Source organism: Macrobrachium nipponense, chromosome 40 (genome assembly GCF_015104395.2).
Source record: "Macrobrachium nipponense isolate FS-2020 chromosome 40, ASM1510439v2, whole genome shotgun sequence".
In the NCBI taxonomy this organism is placed as follows: domain Eukaryota; kingdom Metazoa; phylum Arthropoda; class Malacostraca; order Decapoda; family Palaemonidae; genus Macrobrachium; species Macrobrachium nipponense.
In genome coordinates this window covers 2,211,479-2,238,728 of record NC_061101.1, presented here as the reverse complement: position 1 = coordinate 2,238,728, position 27,250 = coordinate 2,211,479, and the positions used below count along the sequence as shown (strand labels likewise).

Genomic DNA, 27,250 nt, shown 5'->3' with positions numbered 1-27,250 from the left:
ACAGAACAAGCACCCTATGTTAGGTTGAAGAAGATTAAGTTTGGATGCATCTAAATACATCACTTTAACATTTATGGCTCTTAAGTTCGGGTTTAGTAAAGGAAGGAGGTTCAAGACCCATAACAAGGTAGAGATATGGAACTCTTGGTTAAAGTAGGATGGATATCTGTAACTGTCTTTAAAATATTTGGATCACCTGAAGAAAAGCGACCCCAACACACGCTGGGGTCGCTTTTCTTCAGGTGGAAAATATTGGGGTCGCTTTTCTTAAGGTGAGGAATTAACAGGGGTTACAGTAAGGCCGTGGTGGAATGGCGCTTCACGCCTTATCCAAATATTTTAAAGATTCTTGGCAAGCTCGGTATGTTCTGGCAAGAGGTAATGTTGCGCTGCGCGCGCTAGCCACAAGGGTTACAGTAGGTTTGATTATTTTTGTACTGAAATTGCAAGACAATATGCTTTTAATTAACTATTGATTGTTTGCCTAAATTTGTGTTTTTAACAAATGTTTAATAAAGTAGTTTTTAATGAATATATATCTATATTTTTTTCTCCTTTTTTCTATAATATTATGAGCTAAAGTGGGTCACCTGAAGATTGGAGACACCAACAAGCAGGGGTCGTTTATCTTCAGGTGGAAACTATTGGGGTCGCTTTTCTTCAGGAGGAAAACATTGGGGTCGATTTTCTTCAGGAGAGGTATCAGGGGTCGCTGATCTTCAGGTGATCCAAATATTTTTGTGCTTGGTAAATTTTTCAGTGTTTGTTACTGATATCATGTATGAACTAGGCTACACTACAGGTTTTCAACTGATTATACTGTGATTTATACATTTCCTACTTTATTAACTCATGCATAAAGTAATACTGCACAATAGCCATGTACTTGTCATGTTAGGTATTATGAACAATCTTACATTGGAGGGGTGGGGGTAAAATACCGAATGGCACGACCACCTTCCCGAAAAAGTACTTTAACACGTCCTGTAACCCAGGATAGACATTAGCTAGTCAAGAGCCAGCGTCCGTTGAAGCAACACCTTGAGACCTCAACTACTTTCCTCTCGAAGTAAGTTTTTTCTCCCAAGTCACAAATAAAGGCTACAATTTCTGATTTTCGGGAGGGTGGTCGTGCTATGGTCCCCGCATTCCCATCGGGTCCCCCTTACCGTAGGACAGAGTTCAAAGGTAAATTCTAAATTAATAATACAGCCGACCCCCAAACACTAACGTTAAATTGTTAATAAGCAACTGAAACATCATAGGACACTGGAATTTCTCGCTAAATTACGAGCCGTGTCTCTATTACTTAGATTAACTAAAGCATCGAATCACCACGAGTAACGGCACCTTTAGGGTACCTATAGCTAGTAGAGACCTTAGTAACAGAATTAGGGTACCATGTCATGACCTACAATAAAGGGGCACACCTCATTGCCCAAAATACAGACTAAAACCCAGCAGCACCAAAATAATCATTATTAATCATAAGAAAGGGGGCGTTGCCATATAACTAACCTAAGGTTGATCTTACGTTACCCTTTATTTATCTCCCTAGTGGTACTATTACAGGGTCCCAGCGGCTGACCTTAATATCCCTAATTCCGCCCGTTAATTAAGCTCTTATTAACGTACCAACGTTCGAAATACTCACACGACCCCTATACATAATCGCAGTAGTTCTTCCCGTCGTTTCTTTCGTTAAATGAAGGGGAAATAGTGACGTTTGAGATAGAAGAACGAATGACGTTAGGTTCTTTCCCTTATCCTATTTGACAGATAGAACACAAACACCAACTCCAAACATACGCTCATTCCACCTTCCGTAGTTAGACTTTGATGCCTCCATATTGTTTCCTTTATCAAAGGCTATGTCAGAGATAGTGGCTATCAATTTCTAATATTTCTTTAAGTTTCGGAGGTAATTTTGTGAAAAAATGTCTGAAATTCGATGGATTTTTGTTCGAAGGTAGTTGGGGTACCATGATCGATGTATCAAAGGCTATATGTTTGTTATGGAGCAAATCTATCATCTAACCATGTCAAAGATAACGAATATCAAATTTTTTATTTCTTTAAGTGTCAGAAGTAATTTTTGCGAAAAAATGTCTGAAATTCAATGGAGTTTTGTTCGAAGATGGTTGTGGTACCATGATCGATGTATCAAAGACTAGGTATGTTTGTTATGTATAAAATCTTGATCACCTAACCATGTCAGAGATAATGGATATCAATTTTTAAAAATATATCTTTAAGTTTCAGAAGTAATTATTGTGAAAAAATGTCTGAAATTCGATGGATTTTTGTTCGAAGGTAGTAGTGGGATAACTCCGTGATCGATGTATCCAGAAACTATAGTATCCACTGTTATCTTACTTCATTTTGTATTTACCGACCCAATAAGGGAAAGAGTTTACTTCGTTTTACTTTAATTGCTTAAGCCACGTTTTCTTCAGATGAGTTGTGCATAATGACTAGGCCTAGAATGTAGTACGTTTTTGTGGTACTACTACATGGACGCATACGCCGGTCTTGATAGATTGAAAAGTGAAGGGAATCAGACATGCTATGTACTTTTTAATGGCTGGAAAGTGCTGCTAGATCTTTTGAAATAAGTTGGTATATTATAAAACAGAATTTAGGGTAGATAATTGATCATACCAATGTAAAGGTGAATGGAAAAGAGGATCAATCAAGTTATCAGTCACATCAGAGACAAATTCAATGTTGAAACATCTCAGACAATGAGCAAAAAGTTACATAAAAAGGCTTAATCAAAACTACAGGAAGAATTCTAATTGCTGACTGCGGTTTGTTATGAATTTTTGACAGAAAGGCAAAAACTGTTAAATGTAAGAGCCTTCAGTTTAAGTGATAATGACATTAAAAAGTTTACTTTTTAACCTCTCATCAGTCATCACATACGCTTAACTGGGGATCAAATCAATGTTACATGACTTAAAACTAGAATAGTCTGATTCTAATTCAAAACTAAGAGTATGTATCAACCCTCGCATAAGTTTCCGCCCCACAGAAATATATGGCTTCTTTCCTGGACTGAATGAGTTGAGGATGACAAAACAAAACAAAGAATACAGTGTGGACAATGAACTGGCAACAACAAAGCCAAATGAATATAGCAAAGTCAGATAAGAGAAAATGGGAAATCCCAACATTTCCGCCAGTTACTAAAACAGGATGGAAACATGACATCTTAAACATTCCATTTTTTGTCGTTATTTTGTTACAGCAAATCTTATAGTGAATTATTATTTAAACTCCATCGTGATTAAAAATAATAATGATGGTGTGTATCCTCGTATATTTGTTGAAACTTGACACTGTAATCTTGACTGTTACTGGCCAACAGCCAACATAAGTATGTTGCTTCTGTCTTATTAATCAAACTCTATGACGGAAAACACGGAGGTATATACTCCCTGCTAAGCCATAAAGGATTAGGTATTATTCATTCATTTACTCGAGTGATATATATAAAAAAAACAAGCTGCTTTACCTAGAGAGGACTTCCAAGATTAGTAACTGAAACTTCCTTACCTGTGAGGTTACTATGGACCGCTATGCAAAAAAAAAAAAAAAAAAAAAAAAGATGCCTCCGATGTTGCATTTTAAATACTTTTAGACCTAAATCTAAGAACCTTATGACAGGCGAGGCAATGAAGATGAAAATGAATAACAAAGACTCGAAACAAAAAGAAGCATGAGAAAGGAAAATTTAAGTTAACCTCGACTATATCTTTGGTAATAAAATTATGGGTTAAGAAGAAAAACAAAATTTTACAGTAAATAAGGCAAGGCCAAAGACTTTATATATATAAATAACAGAAATATTATGAAAGGTTAAAAACGCACATTTTTACAATATGAGAAAGCACATGTCGACTTACTTTATTGCCTTTAGCTGCTTAGCAGCCACTATCTCGAGAAGTTAAATACGAATTAAGAGCTAATATTTAATTTGTTTGCTCGTTTAAGGCAAAAATCTAAAAGAATATACCAAAAATATATAAAGCCTACAGGAATTAAACTCGAACACCTCAAGCACCAACAAAAAGAGATCAATATAGGGAGCCGTTACAACTTCGTCTTAAACTTATAACTACTACTACCACTGTTTTTGTTTTTGTGCGTCAAAAAGTAAACGTTGTTAAATAAGTGTTGCGGAAGGTAAGTAGGTATATGATTTCAAAAGTAGACATAACATATCATTAACTTAGCAGCTAGAACCATTAACCTAGGAGACCTTACTGGGTCTAGCCTACCTATAGCAATAGGTAATATATAGGCTAGGCACCGAGTTGATTGATTGATTACTCTGGCGTAAGCGTAGCCTAATTTGCATACTACCTAGTACCTAGCCTATACTACCTCTATACTATAATTTGGAATTAAATTTTATTTATTTTGTACTCCTTTTATCAAGGGGAGAGTGTAGCAACATGCTTATTAAGCAGGTACCTATGGCTCAACTGAAATACCAATTAGCCTAGTTTATAGCTATTTAGTTAGTCTATGAAATACAGTAGGAGTCTAAAAATTATTATTTATTATTTATTGTATAATATATAACTATACACTGTTTTTTTCCATCTGTCCATCCGCCTGTGGTGGTCGCGCATGGTAACACTGCGTCTCGGGCTTTAAATACTAGTTACGATACGTGTTAATTTTAGGTAAATAAAAGGATATCTTGGTGTACATTTGCAACTGAAAAGTGTTGTAATAATTTACTGTATGCGAATAACACCGTTAATATTCGAAATGGGATATCATTTAAAGTCCGGGACGCAGTGTTACCATGCGCAAACACCACAGGCGGATGGACAGATGGAAAAAAACAGAGTATAGGGGAAACACCGCAGTGGATCCATCGTCATCGCGTGGATCAGCCTTATTCACTCGATATTTAATTGGTGAAACAAGAATACAATTACATCTTTAAGCATATCATTCAAAAGATTGAAGTTTTGTCAACATAATGTGATAGATGAAAGTGCAATACGAACTAAAATAAGCATGTGAGGTCTTCGTAAAATATGTTTTCAAGGCTGTTTTGAAATCCAATATAGCGGCACCCGCGTGAGGTGCCATTCGTAAGCGCAGCGGAGCCACCATCTTTCCCAGTCTTCCCAGCACTCATTTGAACAATGTTAGCATAGGTATATATGTAACGTTTATTTATCTTACTCAAGATTGCAGTTGTAATCAGCACAATGAAACAACATTTTGTTGTCTATATTAGTGAAAGTATGAAACTCTTATTCCCGGGGTCATGGTTTGAACTGAAATTAATTTTTACTTTGTAATCGGTGGTTTTATCCTTACTGCCATCACAACTGAAACTCCACAGGGCTTATTTGACTGTAATTATACATGTTTTGGTCTTAATTCACTCCAAATTGCACTTGAACTACGTTGCGGCTCTTGGGTTCCTAAGCACTCACTCAACAAACACAGTTGGAGGCAGCACACGAGTACACGGTTTATGAGGTGCAAAGCTTTATTCCCTTAATTGTTTACTTTACTCATTATTTAGTTTAACTTTACTTTATTACTACAAAATGTTTATTTAATTCATGTCTATTATCCCTTTTTTGCAACCAAATTTACCCCCAAAAATTATAGATATATATTTCTAAAGTAGATACAAGCAGATGGCAAAATGACTCATCGTTGCCAATGTAGTGGAGCTTCACACATACGCCGATGCATCTACAAACTGTTTCCATGAATTCTAGTTGTCATAGTAATGCAATAATGATAAAATTGCTCTTATATGTATATATACTACAAATAGATATGTTAATTTTACTTATTTCCCTGGTTTTGTGTAAGACTTATAGTACCCAGTTTGGAGGGTAAACATACCAATTGGCAACACTGATAAACAATAGAAGAGCGCGAACAACGCCGTAGGTATTGTTCACAGCAAAACTGTTGATATTTGAGTCAGGAATCTATTTACTTTTTCAACAACGAATATTTTCAAATCAATAATCATGAATATGTAAAAAATTTATGCAATTCGAGATGGCGGCTATCTTCTATATTGTTGGTGTTATATGTAAAAATTTTGAAAGCGTCATGGAGGTATGTTTGCACTGCGCATGGCTAGACTTTCATTAACCTCTGTTTAATCTTAAAATATGACCTTAATTTTTAACTTTGGAGAAAGTACTTACTTTGAAAGGATAGTAAAGGTCTCAAGCTGTTGCTCTCACCACCAATGACTCGTGACTGGTGCCCATCTCCGGTGTCAGGACTTGTTAAAGTACTTTTTCTGAGGGTGGATCCACACGCGGTGAAAACTGGATCAGCTAGTCCAGTCGGTTGTTTCCCCTATGGATACGTACTCAAAGCATTTCTCTTTCATTTCAGAACGGTTAGAAAATGTTCAAAAAGCGAGCAGGCCAAGGGGGCGGAATTCGGAAGAGGAAGACAGAAAGTGACAAAAGTAAGATTTCAAGGACTGTTTTTTTTTTTACTTTGTAAGTTGCAAGATTAAATTTCTGCTTTGTGTTGGAAATATGAACCATTGTTAGCCAATGCATGATTGTCACCATTAATACATTTACTCGTTTTAACTGGTGTCAGCGGGTTGGCCGTTTCATAATTCAAGTAGCAAATGTGATGACATACTAACCCCATTCAATGGAACCATTTCTTATCTTGTATGTTTACGATTTGAGTTATACTGAAGATAATTCCTTTTTTACTCAGTTTGATATGTAATATCCCATTGCTGAATAATCACTGGTTCCATACAAACAAACAAACAACATGCTTAACATATGCAAGATTTTTTTACTCATTTTTGAAGGGTTCTTCTAGTACAGTTCTTGACACCGTACAGAAAATTAAAATCGTCAAAAGACTTATGTTTTTCCAGTTCCATAATTTGCTTTCTATAGTCAAAACTATACTGTGATTTTGAATATGTGGTTCTACATATACAGTAGTTTTATATTCAATAGTCATTCTTTCCACAGCTTTTATGAAGGTGGACTATGGGAAGAGAACCTTATATTATTATGCAAAGGAAAAGGGATGAATTGCAATGTTAAAGTTATGAGAAGTAAGACTACCTGTGGTGCTCTTTAAATTCTGGAAAAGGTCCTGGACAAAAGGCCGCAAGATAATGAGGCGACCATGAGAAAAGAGATTATACCACATCATTTATTATGTATAGTTTGAAACAATTTTTTTTATTGTTAGGCAGCAGTGAAGATGAAACTGTTGTGGTGAAGAAAGGGCGGAAAATGGATTACAATAACCCATTAATTCAGCGTAGCAAAAATAGAGGCAGCAAGTTCAATGCAGAGGAACACAGTTCAAGTGACGAGAGTGATGGGGTGGGGTAAGTAACAGTTTCAGCTCCAGAATTTCACTTTAATATTTAAATTCCTTTTAAATCAGTGGTTTGTGTCAGTATAAATACAGAAACGATGGTTTTGAGCTTTCCCTAATACTTACTATTTACATATTTTGTTTGTAAGCAAGCTGAATTTAAATAACAGTTAATGACGACAAAGATTCGTATGAAGTATCGTATAAAGTTACAGATTGTTACAAACCCATATAACAAACAGTCCTCTTATTTTTATTTGTGCCTTATGTTGGCCTGGTTTCTAAGTAATTAGACATCTGATAATTACACTGGTTGATACCTGCTGCATAAAATTTTATATTTTTGTGGCAGTTGTTCTTGTTTTGGGAAGAAGTTTATCTAGAACTCTTCATTTTCCTTCTTACTTCAGTCATCTGTATGAATTCAACCAAATATATGGTCTTTTTCAGTTGCTTTGATTGTGCAAAATGGAAAGAAATTCATTACTGTGCACTCTTAGTTGATTGGATGACTCGGAACTTGAACTGGTGCAGATGCAATAGCCCTGTATCCTGTTGAGAGGAATAAAATGTATACTATGTTTGTTGGATGTCTTTTATGTTTATTCTTGTGTTTTTTGGAGAAACGCCAATTTAAAGTACGTAAGGTACCCTCTCCTATTTATCCATAACTGTATTGTTCATTGTATGGTGCAGCAGTGAAGCAAGTTACTACTTTGTTAAAGGGAGGCCTTTTCCAACACAATCACTGCCTTACTTCTTTTCCAGTATGAATTCAGCACTTTTTTTTATCATTGCTGTGGGCATGAAGTCATTAGGCAAATGGTTTGCATTTAGAGTCTTTGAATATATAGATTATGAATTAATTAGAGATTTGTATTGCAATTCACACCTTACTATACATTACAGTATTTTCGTGCATTCTTAGGTCAGCATATAAATCTCGTCGGACAGGGGAGAGAGAAGGACCAGCTGACATGGGTGCTACATCCACCATTCAGTTTGAAACGGAGAAAGACCGTGATGCTCAAGCAATATTTGAAAGGTCACAAAAGATTAATCAGGTATGATCTGAAGTTACTGTAATTAAGTGTATTAATTTCTTTGATATTATTTATATACGTATTACTATCTATCATATATATTTCCTATAATCCTTGTCAGTTTCAGTGCAAACTCCTCGTATTTATTCAAGGCTCATGAGATCAGGGCTAGCAGCTTTGATTACCCTTAATGATTACCCTTAAATTTAATATAGTATCTCAAATCCTTTGGCTCTTTTGTAATAAAAATTGGCCATATTCTGGAACCTTTTTAGCTTCAGCTGGCTCAGGCTTCTCAGAGAATGACCAGTTTTTACTGATACTGGATGAAGACCCACATCTTCTTGGCCTTAGAGTAGGAATTGAAATGATAGCATAAAAGTGATACCCAGGGAGAAACATAAGCAGTGAATTTAGGCCTTTTTAAGTATAGCGTATCCTTACTTCATGACCACCAATAACTCTCTACAGATAGTTTTCATAAAGTGTAAGTCTTTTCATTTCTGAGAGAGGAAAGCACATGTAAAATTGAGGTGTTTTTGCTGTAAAACAGGAATATGACTCAACATTTGAATATATGTATGAGATTAAAAATAACTTTTTTCTTGGCAGGAATTAAAAGGTCAAGCAGATGATAAGATATACAGAGGCATAAATAACTATACTGAGTTCTTTGAGAAGAAAGACACAGCACTGGGCAACGCTGCCAAAGGAGGAGTGCGGAAAGGACCCATTCGAGCACCGGATCACTTGCGAGCAACCGTGAGATGGGATTACCAACCTGATCTTTGCAAAGATTATAAAGAAACTGGATTCTGTGGCTTTGGAGGTAATGTTAGAGTTTTACCTCATTTTGCAATAACACCAACATATTAAAAGGCACTCACAAGGTAGTAAACCCTTGTAGGTATTCATAACTATATGTAACCAGCCCGAGAAGAGGTCTGGATAAACTGATCCTTTGTATTAATAATAATAACAACTATATGTAGTTCTGAAAAGGTCTCTGGTCCCCAGTAACGTAGGAGTTTTAGGATTTTTATTTTTCATACACATATGTTCTTTTCTTCCATCTCCTATTCTACTTTTTGAACTCATATCCTACTAGAAATCTCAGGAAAATGGAATAGATGATACCATAGTTAGTTAGATGTACAAAATCTCGTACAAATTACCAAGTAATAAAGCACTTGTAGGACCCACAAAGTATTTTCTTTCTAAACTAAATGAAAATAGAGCTAGGTAATGCTGAAAAAATTTAACAGAAAGGTGGTAAGAGACCAATGGAAAAAGAAAAGGTAAGTAGTAATGCAGCTGGGACCAAAGGGGAGATGCAATAAACCTTGGATTGTGGCATTTGTAAATCGCTTTTGTAAAAGATATTGTTTCATGCGTACAAATAAACCCTTCAGGCTAGCCCTATGCTACTAGGTTTGATTTGAACAAATCCATTACAGATTATGCTTCAGGCCAGCATTATCTTTAATAGTTTATCCAGGCCACTTGTGAATCTTGTTTTTAAATATATAAATTTGATTTGACAGACAGCTGCAAGTTCCTCCATGACCGCACTGACTACAAGTTAGGATGGCAGCTGGAAATGGAGTCTTCCAAAAAAAGAGGGGGGGCAGGTGACAGCGATTCAGACGAGAACTGGGAAATACCAAGTGATGATGAACATTTACCTTTCAAGTGTTTCATATGCCGAGAATCCTTTGTTGATCCTGTGGTAACCAAGTGTCAACACTACTTCTGTGAAAAATGTGCTCTTGAACAATTCAAGAAGACCAAACGTTGTTATGTGTGCGCAGAAAATACTGGGGGCTTATTTAATCCAGCCAAAGAACTCATTGCAAAGTTGAAAATGGGTGAGAATGATGACAGTGATTAAGTGAAAATGTTTGTGAAATGTTCCCCTGACATTTTTCTGGTCAGCATATTAATTTTCATGTATAAATTATAACCTTGTCCTGATTTTTAGATACAGTCTTTACCAAACTTCATTGTGTATCAGAAACCTTCTTAAAACATGTTGAAGATTGATAAAAACTAACAAACCTAACATCAGTTTGCAGTCTTATGACACTCCTCAGTTGAGAAGCAGGTACATCCATATTTTTGCAGTGTTTGAGGGCCAATGTTTCATCAGTTTTACTGGAAATGAGAACATTTTTTCTCAAGCAAATACAAACCTTTGTTTTATTCATTAGTTAATCTGTGACAAATAGAGGAAACAGAATTAATTACATTGACAAAAGACCACCAGTGTGCACTATAGTAGATTCACATCAACCGTGCATCTGATGTCAGGGCCAGTCCCTTACAACGCTCCTGATTGGCTGTTGATAAGCCAATCACAGGGATGGAAACCCTCAGTCTCCCGAGAGACTTCACATAGGCAGGATGTGCGCTCCACTTCTTCTGAAGGATATGTCTTTCAAAAGTGTCCCCCAAGAGAGGTCAAACATACATCTTACCTATGTGAACTCTCTCGAGAAACTGAGAGCTTCCAGCCCTGTGATTGGCTTATCAACAGCCAATCAGGAGCATCGTAAGGTACTGGCCTAGACATCAGATGTACAGTTGATGTGAATCTACTATAGCCATAGGGATGAGAAGAGATTTGAATGTCTAGTACATCTCTCTTAAGAAGCCAGCACTCCTATCAGCTTTTATCCCTTTTACACTCCAAAACATTTATTTACCAGACGACACAATCACCTTGCCTTACCCTTCACAAGCTTTTGACCATATTTTTATACAACCGTTTAAAACGTTAAAATTAACGCATTTCTTTTGTAATGAATGTATCGAGTTTATACCAAATAGGATATATTTTTATATTTTAATGTTCTTACCTATGTTCCTAGTTGCATCTATTTCATTAACAGTTTACTGAGAGGTCAATATAATTTAATCTTTTTAAACTTGGATGTGAAAAGTAAATCTCAAGTCATATCGAGGCGTTTGCGGTAAAATTCACCTCCAGAAATAGGCAAATTTTCAATTAATAAAAGGAAATCATCATTCATTTGTCCCAGATGACTGTCAAACTATAAACACTTACAAGATGAATCCCATCAACCAATCACATTGATGAGGAACGAGTTCTCTGTTAGGATTGGTGTTTGTTTGTTCGTGTTCAAAATCTTGACTCTGCCTTAAACTTCAGGAATATTACTGAAAAGTAGTCGGTTGTAGTTATATTGCATGTATAATAATTTTAATGAAAAGAATAAATTAGTTTTAATGCTATTGATTCATAATTAGACAAGTGTTATGTGAATATATTCTTTATTGATTGTAAATAGTCACAAATGAAACTTACCAATGATCAGCTGACTTAGAGAGGTAAGTACAGGCTGGTTCCCAGCAGGACGCTGTAAACCGAAAATCGCCTTGACCCGAATCATAATTATAATGGCAATAAATAGCAACATCGCTGTAAGTCCGGGTTACAGCGCTGTAAAACAGGTGAACAGCCCCATGAGGCAAGTGTGTTAAGCCTGGAATGACCTTATCCGAACTTGATGTAACCCAAGGACTGCCTTTGGTACCCTGCAATGTGTTAAGGCCTATTTAGCTAAGTTCCGGGAAACATTTTGTTTATATTATAGGCCTACATTAACTTATGCCCATAATATATATATATATATATTGCAACTGTAATAGCCACAATGCCCTCTTAACTTCTTGAATTCTTTGTTCTTATTTGGATACGCTTGTTACTGCAAAGCCTGAAGATCCAAGTTAAAAGAATTTTTTTTTGAAGAAGAAATTGCGATGTTGTAATGAATGTATCGAATTTATACTAAATAGAATACATTTTTATATTTAAACTTTTGCTTGCGTTCCTAGTTATTCATTATTTCACCATCAGTTTACTGAAGGGTAAATATAAATTAATTATTTTCAAAACATGGATGTGGAAAGTAGTTGAATTACTTGATTAACAATTAATAAAATCTCGAGTCATATCGAGGCGTTTGTGGTAAAATTCACCTTCAAAAATAGGCAAATTTTCAAGCGATTACAAGAAATCGTTATTCATTTGTTCCAGATGACTGTCAAACTATAAACATAAACAAGAAGAAATCCCCTCGACCAATCACATCGATAGGAAACGAGTTCTCAATTATGATTGGTGCTTGATCTTCGTTCGTATCCAATATTTCGACTTCGCCTTTAACCTCAGTTATATCAGGAAAAAGCAGTTTATTGTACTTTAATATCTTATATAATTGTAATAAAAATAATAAGTAATTTTATTGCTTCTTTATTCATAATTAGACAAGCATTATGCGAATAAATTCATTATTAATTACAATTGGTCGCGAACGAAACGTCCGAACGATCAGCTGGCCATCAAGGTAAGTACCCTGGTACGTGCTGCAAGTACTTGCAATCTCAATATTTCCGTCGCGTTACTTTTGTCACGCCGGGAATTTGCCGTCAAATATGGAAAATAAATCCTGTGTGATGTGATTCACCTTTAATAGAGTCAAAGTTTCGTATATTTCGCCCTGAAAGCCGTGAAATAGGGATGCCAAAGTGTCATCAATCAATGAGAACCCCGAGTTGAATTAGCCCAGGCCTACGACATTTCCGCTTATTTATTAATGTAATTATCCCAGATTTATTTTAACCAATGTAAATTATGTACAATACTGTACAAAATTACCCGAAATTATAGTTAATTCACTGTTAAATTCATAGTTTAGGTTGATTTTGGCATCTTTTCTATTGGCTAGTTTACGGGAGGCCTAATTTACCCCCTAGTCGTTGGTTAATGATCAAATTACCTTATACCCATAATGGACAGCTTACCGTTTAGGCAAAAATTGTTATTAATTAAATATAATAGATTATTATTATAATTCATTAGGCGAGTTTTCTTAATATGTCTCATTTAATAGCCTAGCCTAGGTCAGTACACTTAAAGAAATCGTGCTACTAAAATTCATAGCGAATTCGTTATTATTTTTATTTAAACCAGTATTTCATTTTGGACTTTGAAATTTCATTACCTATGCTATGTTTGAATGTTTGCATTTTGATTGGTTCCGACTAGGCTAATAGCTAGGTATCATGAATGAAGGTATATAGCCTCTACTTAGTGTGAGGAGTGGACAAAGAGGCAGGTAGAAGTGTACTGACTTTTATTACAGGTAAGGGAAATTTAAATATACAGCATGCGGACGGAAATGTGGTTACCGACCCGCGAGAGAATAAAAGTGGGTCGGCGAGACCCGATTTGTGTTTCTTGAGAGACAAAATACAAAATATAAAAGTACACAAAATATGATTATAGGTACAAGCTTTATACACTGGCGGAAAGCCCGCTGAATGCTCTCGCGGAGGGAAGTAAGAACAACGCGAATGATGAATTACATAGAGAAAATTGTGGATAAGCGTTGTCCTTACACTAGTACTAGGTAGCTAGGCTCTTGAACCCTGCATTAAGTTAGGTTTAGGATGTAGTTGCTAAGGTCATTTGTTAACGAAACGAATGTCAAAAATGTTCGAAGGAGATTTACCATTACTGAGGTATTTAGCCTACTGATGTTTGTTTTTATTTTAACATAAATTCCCATGGGGCTTGCACTTAATGTGGCACACATGGGAGTAGTTGTTGTGTTAAAGTCAAAATTTACCTCCTGCAGTGTCATTTCTAAACCTTGGTCCCCTTTTCCTCTCCAAAGAGTGAGTTAGTTGGTCTGGGCTGCGTCAGAGACATGGACGAGCGTAACCGTGAATTGACATCACTTTCGTTGACTTTATTCATAGGATTTCAGTTCCTCAGATCATGGAAATTTACAGTGTATATTTCAAGGGGCATAGGTAGGGTACTTTGCCATGACTAATCTTACCATACGTTACTCTGCTTGCTTGGGTCATTGTCCCGGTACCTCAGTTTATTTCAGTCAAGTTTGGCAAGTACTAGCTATACTACCTAGTTAAGGGAGACTTGACTTATGACACATTGAGGGCTGGCTGCAAACCAGGTAGTATACAGGCAGTCCCCTGGTTACAACGGGTTCGGCTTACGACGTTCCGAGTTTAAGGCGCTTCTTAATTATATTCATCAGACATTATTTCGAGGGTTACAACGCCTACAACGCTCATCTGGCAGATGTAATATGACACCAAAAATGCAAAATAATCAATATTTGAAGGTTTTTTTGATGAAAAATGCAAAAAGAATGCAGTTTACATAGTTTTCAATGCACCCAAAGCATTTAAAGTAAGGTTTTCTTAGGATTTTTTACGATGTTCTGGCTCACCACGATTTTCGGCTTCCGACGCATCTCAAGAACAGAACTCCTGTCGTAATCCGGGGACTGCCTGTATTCAATCTCAGAAATGGCTGAAAATATTTAAAATCTTTTCATATTGAACATGGGACTGTGTGGCAGACTCCCTCCTCACCTCAGCCAAGTGAGGTTACAGTGACCTTGGTAAGGTTAAGTTGGGATATATTAGGTGTTTTGGCAGTATTTAGCACAGAACCATGCTTAGGCCCCACCCCACCACTCCCAGGTCTGCAGTGTTTCACTCCCACTCCCATAACATGTTGATTGTGCATGTTATAACCCACAACTAGTCTAAAAACGTATGCTAGCTGTAGGATTTGACATGCCTTAAACAGCAAGCTAATGCCTATATTCCACAATCCAGTACAATCTAACACAATTTAGTCAAAACAAATGACTGCCTTGCCGTGTACTCCAAGCACATCATGAATAAAATCTCGGGTTATCCAGAAACTAGGAAAGATGATAGTTATTGATTAAAAAGAAATAGAAAGGATATTAAGAGAAGTTCTTGTCTTAAAAAGGGATGTGTAAAAAGGGCTTGGCAGGACTAGCCAGTAGCAAAAAGTAAGGTATGTTGGCAGCAGATGACGTTTAGGCAAGATAGAAGCCTTGGGATGGAGGACAAAATGCTGGGAAAAGCTCCAGTGATAAAGACACATTAGTCGAAGTCTTAATATTACTTATTTTTAAATGTGGTACCATATACAGTGCATTACAAACAAGCCAGTGATAGCTAGTGCACCATTGGCTATCCATATCCCAGGAATTGTTCATTTTTTATGGCAAATGAATACTGTCTTAAAAATTTGGTGAAACGGATAGAACGTAATTATATTGCAGTAATAATTTAAGAGATGTGTCTTTGTTAAAATTTAGAAAAGACCCCTGGTTCAAAAAAAATTACTGTATTTCAAAAGCCAAAATAGTTTTTAAGGAGTTGCTTATTGTTCATAAATGTCATACTATGAGTACCAATCTTTACAGGACTGCCAAATAAACACATGGAAGAGTAAAAGATGTCACTGCGAGCGCTGAGAAAATTACAGCAAGGGGGACGTGATGAGTTAGATCTTCCTAACAATTGCAAAGAGGGCAATGACGAAGAGGAGGAGGAGGAAGTTGAAGAAGGACCTGAAGGCGATGAAGGATTGATACTTCCGACAAAGGGACAAAATAGATTTGATTTAGTGAGTTCAGTTTTTGTGTCCGTTTTTGTTGAGTATTGTGGAGTAGGTACTTTACAGACTGGTATCATTGATGGTGGCTGGAAAACATTTCTTGTGAATATTTTCTGTTATAGTTATTGAAGTTAATGTTTAGGTGTACATGGCTTGCAAATTATAGAAGTAAAGTATAAACCATTGCTTTGTAAAAATCCTTAGTGCTGAATGCTTAAGTAGTTTTTTTTTTTGCAGTCTTTTGACCTATAGCTACTTACTGAATAAATCCACATAATTCACATAAGTGAAGAGAATGTATGACATACTTGCATTATATGCTTGTCTGATTTTCAGCCAACAAGAAGTATTCAATCTTCAAAATAAATTCTTCGTAGAAACTTTTAATATTCAACATTATCAGTTAATCCAGCCATTATTATGATAGAAATGCACTTATATAAAATATGATTTGTTTGATATATTCATTAATGTTTACTGATGTATCTTCTGTGTTTTCTGAGTATTACTGCAACACTATCAGAAAGTAACGAAGAGCTTTTCAGTAGATCTAATGTGAAGTTAAAGCCATTAAAAAATAAATCAAAACCAATTCACTTCCATCACAGTGACTGGCAGATTGATAAAGAATTAATATTTTTATATATTGCAACTTTACGATTGACCATTTGAAATTTCCTTCACAGCTCATTCAGGGATCCCCCTCAGAATCAGAGGTTAAAGAGGACGATGATTTGACAGAGAACGGAGATTATCACGAGGACGGGCAGCGTGATGGAGCATCCCCGCAGCCCCCTGTCGGGACAGGCGCGCGACGAAAGCGCAAAAAGAAGAAAAAGAAGGGAAGGGCCAAAGTTGCTGCCAGCAGTGAAGATCACATGGATGTTAGTAGTATCTTGATGAAGTACTTAAATATCCCAAAATGGTAACTTATTAACTACTTTGCATTTTGGAACATTTTCCTATTAAAAGAATAGATCGAGATTGAACTTTGAATAGGTTACATTTAAGCACTGGCAAATTTTATGATTACTGGTACAGACAGTACACGGGAGAAAAACACCTCTGCTGCAGCTTTTGTAATTTGATCTTCATGTATTCTTTTTAACAGAATGAAGGAGATGATTTTGACACTATACTGAAAGAAGTCAAGGCAATCTCAGGGGAATCACTGGATAAGTCAACTGTAGATAAAACTTCAAGTAAGTGCCCACACTTGAAAAGTTCATGTTTATGCCTCAGATTTGTATAAAGATTAATATATGACAAATCATCGTTAGAAATGTAAAGTTTGGAATATTTGATGAGCACAGTTCAATCAGCTTTATCGTCAGTCCAGTTCATGTAACCTCTTTTCTTTCTTTCCAGACGATAGACTCAAGAAAGGTCTGTTAACTGTCGAGCACAAGCATCTCAATCCACAAAATGAGATGAAGAGGATATTTGGCTCAAGAATTGTTCAAGCAAATGAGAATAAGTAAGTTTGGAATTTGTTGTCGATATTGGTTGAAGATGAATTATAGTTTATGGTAATTTCTTTCAAATTACTGTTTTATTGTTGACAATAGTTGGCAAGAATCAGCGTGGAAGGCTGTAGGATTCCAGAGTTATGGGTTTCTTGTTTCACAAGAGCAATACTAAAGCAAGAAAAGCATTCCCTTCCTTAACATTTATACATTTTTGCTCCATAGACAGCAAAACAGGATTTCATTTAAAGCAATCTTTTGATGCAAATATATGTGTTCTTTATTATGATTAAGTATCAAGATAGGTTTTCCTTAACACATTATCAACAATATGATGGAAAAATTCTTACCTTAAGTCTTTCTGGGGCATCTTGCAAAGACACGCAACTTTAGATTCATGTTCAGTGTAAAAATGTAAATGGTAAAGAAAAATCTTTAAAGATAAGACCTTGTATTGAGAATGGGTCTTGTCTGTGAATATTAATTATGAGCACTGTACCTTATCAAAATTCAAATGGTATGTACACACATCTATGACCATTGACATATATATGAATGAAGATTCATGAATGAATAGGTATTGCAGAGAAAGGAACAGTTATCAAGTTAAATATTTTCTTGTTTTTACTTTCACTCCAGCAGACGACGAGGCAGAGTAGGGAGATCTCGTTCAACATGGATAGTCCAGGGTCAAACGCACTGGGCACAGCATCCTAGAGCTGGTATTTCTATGGTGTTGGTAGAATCAGCACCTACATATCAAGTTTTTAAATATGTCCACAGTACTTCATACCAGCAATTCCAGTTCAAGTTTTTAGAAGCCGTTGAATCCTTGAACCCAGAAAACATTATGGTCAGTGCACATTTGGATGCTGCGTTTAATGAAAATAGTTTGTAAGACTTGACTAAATATTTTTTGTATATATTCCCATCTCTGAAATTGCGTTTTATGAATTGTTTAGTCCATATTGTATGTCATTCTGTGAAGATCTTTGTTATTGGGTAATATTTGACTATAAGAGAAGGATGTTAAATAAGGTAGTTTCATATCTTATGTGAAAAGGCTGTGAAATGAGAGATGGACATTTGATAAATTATTGTCAAGTTGATAGTACGTTATCCTTGCATAGTCAGTAAAGTCTGCATTTTCCAATTAATCATTTTAATTGGAAAATGGTAATAATTTTCAATCTTTTCAGACCCTTCTTAACCGTGAACCTTTCCACGTAGATACATTACTCCAAGTATCCGAAATCTTTCGGTTAGGTGATGACTCTTCAATGGCAGCACAGTTGATAGAAAGAGCACTGTATGTTTTGGAATCCTCTGCTCATCCATTATTTAATATAACTACAGGGTCCTGCAGACTGCATTACCGACAGCAGGAAAACAGGTACAATGAATTTTTGTCTGTAGTTATTATTATGATCATATACAGATACAACTCCATTTTACATAATTCTTGAACTGCTATGCAGTGTTTACAGTCCAAATTATTGATATTGTAACTATGATTAACCAGATATGTGAGTATCTCATTCCATGGTGATAAGATGTAAAGATAACAAAGTAAATTTCAAGATTTTTTGCTTCAAAATTAGATTAAAATCAGCTTTCTGTCATGAAAAGCAAATTTACAATGAGCTAGTAATGAAAATTATATCTTCAATGAATGTTTTACCACAAGTGAGTTTTGGACCCTTCCTCCCAAAAATGTTGAAGGGGTTAAAGTGACATTTTAAAACAGCTAAAACATGAAAGTATTTTTTATGTATGTATTGCAAATAATGCCCATTGTTTCATACCAAAGCCCTCCTGCTCCCCTAATGCAGCCATCAGTTTGAGGGTAAAGTTTTTCACTTATAATGAATGGAAGGATGGTTTTCCACAAAAAGTGTGTGCAATATCCCTGTTCAAATTGAAGTCTAGTGATATGAAAGACAATGTTTGTATCTTTGAAATCTAAACTTTATATCATCAGTTTTTCAAAAGTTGATTACATTTTCAGGCATGGGGATGTGTTAATTCGTTCAACATAAGTCAAAATACCGTACAGCATTTATCTCTTTCCATTTGCTTTCAGGAGCTTCTTCATCTCACTTTTCCGCCATATTTTGAATGTGGGGCAGAAAGGATGTTACAGAACAGCATTGGAATTGTGCAAACTGTTGCTCAACCTCTCGCCTGAAGATGACCCACTGGCTGTCTCTCTGATGATTGACTTTTATGCACTTCGAGCTCAGGAGTATAGTTGGCTTGTAGCACTTTATGACTGGTATGAGCCAACAAAGAATCTTTCTATGGTGAGTAGGATTTGATTTTCATTGTCATTCCTTTCATAAGCTAGAAGCATACAATGTAGCTTAGATTATGAAAATTTTTTGTTACAAGTTGCACTTTGAATTCTGCCTCATGGATGAGTCACATAAAGTAATGGATCTAAAGTATTTTGTTGTACAAAAGAAAGATGCAGACTGGGTTGACAGTGGTCCCCCCCCCCCCCCCCCTATTTGCGGGGGATGTACACCAGACCCCCCCACGAATAGTTAGAATCCGCGAACAGTTGGAACCCCTTTAAAAACTCTGAAAATAGCCTGTTTTATTAGTAAAAACTCAAGGAAACCCTACTTAAAAATTTTATACCTAATTTTTTTGTTTTATCACAAAGAGTGCATTTTACGATGAAACTGTTTTTAAAAAACCAGGAATTTGAGGATATTTCTCATAGAAAATACCGCGAATAGGCGGATTTCCCGCGAACAAAGGGGAGGTATGGTCTAGAGAGAAATCTGCTAATTCGTGAGCTTGCAAATCTGGAGAACGGGAATACGGGGGGCCCCACTGTATATTGACAGGTGCGTCTTGTTTTATTGATGCATTGTTTATATTAGTTTTATTTTATTGGTTTCTTTTGCAGCTACCAAGTTTTGCCTTCTCAGTCCCTTTGGCTTTGTTTCATCTGAGTGAAGGTGGGGATGTTCCATCAGGGAAAGACAAAAGAGAGTCCACTAAAGCAGCTGCCTGGGTAATTATTCCAATATTTATTTTGTCGATAACTCGGTAATCAACTCGGCGGGTTTATACTGACAAAAATGATTTGGTATATAGATAACTAAATAACCATAATTTAACTGGAATGCCACTGTTATGTTCTGTGTTATGTTTATATCAAAATCTTATATCATGATTAGCATGACTTTATTTGTAATGCAGGCGGAGGATTTGGGAACTCCAGAGGAGATGCGGGAAAGAGCAGATGGCATGCTTCAGAGGGCACTGATAATGTTTCCAGGAGTTCTTATGCCTCTTTTGGATAAATGCAATGTCCAACCAGATCCTGTTGTTGCAGCTCATGCATTCTTTGGTCCTGCAGCACAGAATGAGTAAGTGTTATTGATAGTTTGATAACTGTGCTCTCACAATATTCTTGGAAATAATTGAACCGATTTACCCACATATCTTTACAGTTAGTCAGTCCTTGTAAGGGTACCTTAATAGAGAATTAATGTTCAAAGTATAAAGTTGAAAATTTCCATTGTCTTGATTTGGCCTGAGTAAATTTGTGGATATTGAATATGTCTATTTTAGGCGTAAGTTCATGTCCAGTGACAAAAAAATGTTTTGTTAATTAGACTCCCGTCAAAAGAGAATACGTATTATTTTCAAAGGATGAATTTTAGCTTTTGGTGTAAGATTTTATTTATGCTGTTTTTGTTTTATGTAAATCCAGAGTGTATTTTCTTTTTGTCAGTGGGAAGTAGAATGTACCAATTCAGATATTTTCAGAGCTGTAAATTTTTATGTGATGTCTCTAGGTATTTTCATCCCTTAATCATTATTATAATTTTACTATTCTTTCCAGTCAGAGCAAAGGTCTCAGTCAAATAGTAAACCTGTATGTTGGAAGATGTTACCATGTGTGGAAAGAAGCAGGTGTCATGAGTTGGTTGGAAGGTTAGTGGAAGTTATTCAGGTTAATATGCTAATGGCAGTATTTGTTGTATATTATGTATTCATCAGCATAAATCCTTGTCTGAATGTGCTGTCAACACTGCCAAATTTATTGTTGTGTTTTCTTTGTGCATGTTGATAGAGTCAGTAAAAATTTTATGTGTTGTTTTGTAGTTTATGATGTATTTTTTTTGCTACACCTGGAATTTTTTTTATAATGATATACAACAAATTTTTTTATGATCTGTCTGATTATAAATTGTACAATTTGTCATACTTTGTGCATGTTTGTTTTGAAATACAGTATCTTGTAGACGTACCTAATGTTTGTTAGTATTACTTGCAAATAATCTTATGAACCAAGGTTAGTAATACTTCCCAAGTTTCCATTAGGTCATACCAATTAATATTTGAAATATGTATCATATTTTAACAATATTTTGCAGAAAATGTGAGTGTAGTAGTTGCCAGAGTTGATAGTGGTGATCCACTGGTTAAAGAAGGAGAGGAAATAAGAAAAGTACGTTACCAAGGAACTCCACTTGCAATTTATCGCCACATACTTATGGCAGAGATTAAAGATGCTACTGCAGCTCTGCCTTCTGTAAGTAGTTTTTTTATTATTTATCAAAATTGAATATTGTAGTGTGAGTTATACAGTTGCATTTATTAAAGTTGAAACGTCTCAAAAGTATCATACGTTTGCTGTCATTATAAATGTTTGTATGTCAGCCTGTCCCTTTATGAGGTTAGATGTTAAGTGAATTCTCTCTCTTCTCATCAATGTCCTCCGTTCCTGCTGCCTGAACTCCCATGAAGACATGGTTGTCATCTGTTTGCTGTCTATGAATTTAGATCCTCTTATCTTTTCTGATTGTTCTTCATCCCTTCTCATCCCATGTCTGAACCATCTGACCTTGTAAAAAATCTTTATGTTGTGTAGTGTGGATATAGAACACTTGTGCTCTTTGGATTGTGTAGTGTGTTCTTTTTAGATAATAGTTGGCTATAATGGTCAAATAAGAATGTATTTTTCAAGACTATACAATGATGAACTATAATTTTTTATAAAGTGGCAGCTCATATATTTGTGTAACTAATAGCATGTTAATCGTATTTTGCCAATCATTACACGTTACCGAAGAACAAAACACCAAGCACTGCTACTGCCTTTAGAAGGATGTGTAAAGCTACACTTGTTTATTGTGCAAGAAGAGATCCCCATGGCTCTTTGGGGTTATTGTGTATACTAGTGAAGTGTAGGGCATTTTATACAAACCAGATTATGTAATTTACATTTGGGATTACAAATACAGGTGCCTGTATAGTGTTAACATTGTCTCCTTTACCTGTGTTATGTAAACTTCAGACTTGAAAAATAAATCTTGTTTTTCAGGCTCTAGCAAATACCCCTGTCATGAGCTTCGATCCGCTTCCCCCACCTGATTCAGTATGTGGTTACAGTAGGCCTACAGTCCTTGGTCAATCTGGAGCCAATTCTTCAAACATACTTGCAACTTTCTTCCGTTCCTTACTTCCAAATTATGACCCCAGTGCTTCAGAAAATGAGAGGTAAGATGATATTTAGTGTACAATGTTGCTTTTTGTTGGTTTGAGAGAAAAATTATAATTTGTAATGAGACAGAAAACCTCATTGGGGGAAATATATTCATGATATTATTAATTAATAAAAAAATGAAAGGTGGTGAACTCCAGTAAAAAATAAAATGTAGCTGTGCAAGTTGCTAGTTGAAGTTTGAAAAATAGATTTTAAATTGATGAAATTAGTTACTAGAATTTACAAATATGTTGATGCTTTATTTTGCTTGTCATATCCGAAAATTAATGTCAAACTTGTCTTCATATTGCAGACACTTGGAAAACGTAGTAGCTGCAGCAGCAGCTGGTGGTGCAGCAGGAGGTGAGGATGGAGAACAGGGCGATGCGCACGGCATAGGAGACCTTCGAGCTTCGGTTAATACGCTTCTTGATGCGATGAGAGATTTACTCTCCAACATCCATCTGCCCGAACCCCCTGGGAATGAGGCGGATCAGTCTGAAGACGAGAACCACGAATGGGATTAACGCTGCGATAAAGATTTAAGGGGGAATTTGGTCAGAAGGTCCTCAAGTCATGACTTGAGTGTGATTTGAAGGTTACTGTTGTAATACACTTCTGTAAATAGTTTTCAGCGTTTGAAATCGGGGAAAGATTCTCATGAGGCTGCTGAATTCTTATGACATACCTATTGACTGAAAGTTCATATTTTCATTATTTTACAGTGCATCTGAATGTTTCTATGGCACAAAATTTTAACATGGCAATACTTAAACATATAATCAGGTTTTATTGTTTACAGATTGTATACTAGACGTGCGTTGTTGCATTTGAGAGTATTGTTTTATTTAGTTATATGTAGTCCGGGACTCCATTAAACTCTCTCAGGTATTCTTATAAACAGCCAGCGTTACTTTAGATCTGTGATAGACTTGTGGAATACAGAGAATGGTTAATGGTTATTTAGCAAAACCAAAAAGATAAACTTTTATAAAATACAGTATAGTATAATTAGTTGCTACCTTTCATGTTTCATCACTGATTACTGGATTCATGGAAACATTATTATTTTGATGACAAATTTTGCTGGCCTAACAATAGGCTATTTTCTCTCTTTCCATATGCATTCGCAATGACTTAACTTGGCCCTGGGTTATATAATCTGATTTAGGAGTTTTCATCCTTATACTGTTCATTTCATAAGATTAATGAATTGAAAAAATTTCTGCAAGCAAAATTTTCAGTAACAATCTCAAATCACCTGATTTTTAAGTAGGTAAATATGCTCAGTTCACCACAATCTCATGTCTGGCTGGATATTGCGCTTTGATGGGAATTCACAAAAATCAGTTTTGACATTTTATACTGCATCAGTCAGGCAGCTAACTGTTGCCTCTGTCAGCATTGACTGATTGCTGAGAGGATAAAGATCCAGTGTAATTCATTGTGTGTGACTGTATATGAGAGTACAGTGTTTAGGAAATGTCTGTCAAGGGTAACACAAGTGTGTCATAGCTGCTAAGCCCAAGAACTTGTGTAAGAGGTTGTTTCTTGATGATATTCTTTTTGTGGTGAAGCTAGTACATACATAAATTGACAGTGATTGGAAGGATACAGAAATGATTTGGACATGTATTTCACACAACCCCTGGGAGAATAGTATGTGATCCATCAGGTGGGTTCTTATGGACACCAGAAGTTGGAAGACCCAGACTTACTTGGGTGAGAACTACTATGAAGTGGTAGGCAGGATATTCTTGGAAGATAGATAACAGGAAACACAAGAGTGGTTGGATTTCACCAATGCGCTTTTTTACCACATGGCGTTGGAAGTAATGACGCTGCAATATTGTAGATATATTCGTATATAGTTATTTAATTTTTTTTATGACACTTTGCTTTATAATTGGCTATGATGGGATGCAACACATTCATACACCCAGGGCCAATTGTCTTCTTGCTCTTTGTAATTGGTCTTTCATCGAAACTGCCGTAAAGTTCTTAGGGATAGGAAGTACGTATAAGATATCTGAAAGAAAACGAAGTCTGGTAACTTCAGTGTTTTCTATAGCGTGTGCTGGCATTAGCTATGATATTTTCAAGCCAGTATCTCATAATATTTTGGTCTGTTCATTTTAGGGACTTGGCATAATCGCGTTTGCATTGCATTAATATTTGCATATCAGCCTTGTCTGTCATATTCTTATGAAACTAAAGTGATGTACTGTAAAGGTGTGTGATGTGCTTGTAGCTATTTAGTAATCAAGGGTCAAAGAAAAATCAAAATGATTAAATAAGTGGAATTTGAGCTTCATTAAATCCTAATTTAACATTACTGAAGCCTCTCTTGTGTTTCGTCCAAAAAAAACCTGCGACCCAGCAAGCTAGATGTTTGAATAAACTTCATATTAAATTTGAATATCACCTTATTTATTTGTATAATTTTACAGCTTGTGGTATGTATTTTATTAGTTTTGTACATCAATCAATCATGAATATAAGAGACGTTATTTTATTTAGTCCTGATAAGTGTAACACACCCCATGAAAATTTTTAAAAGAGAATTGATTTTTTCATAAAGACCTTTTACTTGTAGTGCCCATTTTGTTTGCCATAAAGTATCCCAAGCAGCACTCATTTTGTTTATTGTAAAATGTCTCTTGACAAAGATACTCCGAGGGAAGAAGAATCACTGATGTGCATACATATTTTGCATTAGAAAATGAATCTTGAGTATTTAGTTGCCGAAGTGAATTACGTATTCTTAATTTGTTGATTTTTCAATAAATATATTCTACATTTATCAAATAGAAGGACTTATTTCTTGACCTTTTAAGAAGTAATATTAATCCACAGGTGCACTTCTATTTTGCCTGCATTTTCTTGATAGTGCAGAGGGATTTCAAACATACTAATGACTAGTAAGAGGCATTGGCATTCGACTGATATGTAAGAGAGAAAAAGAGGAAAGGCATGATTAGTAAGTGGCAACAGTAGTGTCATGAAGAAGATTAAGCCCACATTGAGTTTGATGCAGTCAACAGGACAAGAGTAAAGAAGACAGAAGTGTTATCATGTGTACAAATTAAGATACTTATTTAAGACATACTTCATGGTTGCTTATGTGGAAAGAATGCATTAAAGCATATCTTGTGTGAATTACCCAAGTTTCAGCAATTGACATTTTGGTCTATCCAGTTATATTAGTTTCTAAGAAGCTGTAGATTTGGACAGCCAGAACTATGTATGGGTTTGTACGCGTATGCAAAGAGTGTTTGTACATATCTGGTGATTCATCTTCCATCAGGAGTTTTGTCTGGGGTATGTCATGAAACAATGAACACCATATGTAACAGGTTTTTCATGAAATAAAAACTTTACTTCTCTTGTGTAATATGCAATACAAAATATTTTTTATACAGGCTCAAGTTGCTCCTAGTGGAGATTCCTGGTTGGATAGGCCACTAATAGTTTACTATAGTAGATTCACATTAACCGTACATTTGATGTCTAGGCCCGTCCCTTACGACACTCCTGATTGGTTGTTGATAAGCCAATCATGGCTGGAAACTCAGTCTCTTGAGAGAGTTCACATGGACAGGGTGTATGTTCCACCTCTCCTGAGGTATATGTTTGAAATATGTATCCCGCAGGAGCGATGGAACATACATCCTGCCTATGTGAACTCTCTCGAGAGAGAGACAGAGTTTCCAGCCCTGCAATTGGCTTATCAACAGCCTATCAGGAGTGTCGTAAGGGGCGGGCCTAGACATACAAATGCATGGTTAATGTGAATCTACTATGCAGTGAGCACTGAAAAGGTTGAGCAGCTGTAAAAGAGTAATAAAAGGCCACCACTTGGTACACTATTACTATTTTTGAATGCAGATTACAAGGTTGGAGCTGTTATTGCCCTATTGTATACTGGGACTAGGTTTTACTATGTTTGTTCGATACGGTATACAAAACCTTCAGTCCTTTACAATAGGAAGGTAACTAGCGGCAGCTGGGACGGTCGTAAGCTTCGAACAAGGGGAGAACGGTAGTTAACTGCTTGTCCGATCGTGCGCGCGCAGGGAGTGAAGAATCACTTTTGCTTTCGGCCGCGGGTGTGAAGGACGTGTTCGTCATCGCTCTCTGCCCGTTTCATTGTCGTATGCTTTGTTTATATTGTGTTTTCTACTAATGGTTTGTTTGATCTTGAAAATGGAACTGTAAGTACACTGTTTTTCATTTTCATTACTTAATTATGAATCAACATGGAGCTATCGCCGTAGAGACGGCGATTTCCGCTCTTTTCATGAAATTGAATTGAATTATGTCTCGGTGCGAGGGCAGCGAGCGCGCTCGCGCCGAGTCATGTTATTTT

At 36.0% G+C, this 27,250-nt stretch overlaps 2 protein-coding genes across 2 annotated transcripts in view; one reads left to right on the top strand and one right to left on the bottom strand.

Annotated features, from left to right (window-relative positions):
- LOC135211854 (transmembrane protein 43 homolog) overlaps positions 1–1,824 on the bottom strand; it is a 15,509-nt gene extending 13,685 nt beyond the window's left edge. The window contains 1 exon segment of the mRNA XM_064245067.1: positions 1,655–1,824. Coding sequence (XP_064101137.1) covers positions 1,655–1,669 — 15 coding nt within the window. The 5' untranslated portion in view covers positions 1,670–1,824.
- A 2,247-nt stretch (positions 1,825–4,071) lies between these two features.
- On the top strand, positions 4,072–25,694 carry LOC135211853 (ribosome quality control complex subunit TCF25-like). Its single transcript, XM_064245066.1, has 19 exons — positions 4,072–4,188; positions 6,400–6,475; positions 7,237–7,378; positions 8,297–8,432; positions 9,024–9,240; positions 9,956–10,279; positions 15,833–15,874; positions 16,579–16,790; positions 17,018–17,108; positions 17,275–17,383; positions 18,012–18,225; positions 18,572–18,765; positions 19,456–19,675; positions 20,290–20,397; positions 20,586–20,755; positions 21,235–21,326; positions 21,770–21,927; positions 22,720–22,895; positions 23,195–25,694. The coding sequence occupies exons 2-19, from the start codon at positions 6,412–6,414 to the stop codon at positions 23,406–23,408; spliced, it is 2,883 nt and encodes a 960-aa protein (XP_064101136.1). The 5' UTR covers positions 4,072–4,188; positions 6,400–6,411; the 3' UTR covers positions 23,409–25,694.
- The last annotated feature ends 1,556 nt before the right edge of the window (positions 25,695–27,250 follow it).

Excerpts from the sequence above, each read along its gene's own strand:
- LOC135211853 (XM_064245066.1), top strand. The coding sequence starts at position 6,412 with ATGTTCAAAAAGCGAGCAGGCCAAGGGGGCGGAATTCGGAAGAGGAAG. Across the intron at positions 18,766-19,455 it reads TACCGACAGCAGGAAAACAG|GAGCTTCTTCATCTCACTTT; the intron begins GTACAATGAATT and ends ATTTGCTTTCAG. Across the intron at positions 21,327-21,769 it reads TGTCATGAGTTGGTTGGAAG|AAAATGTGAGTGTAGTAGTT; the intron begins GTTAGTGGAAGT and ends AATATTTTGCAG.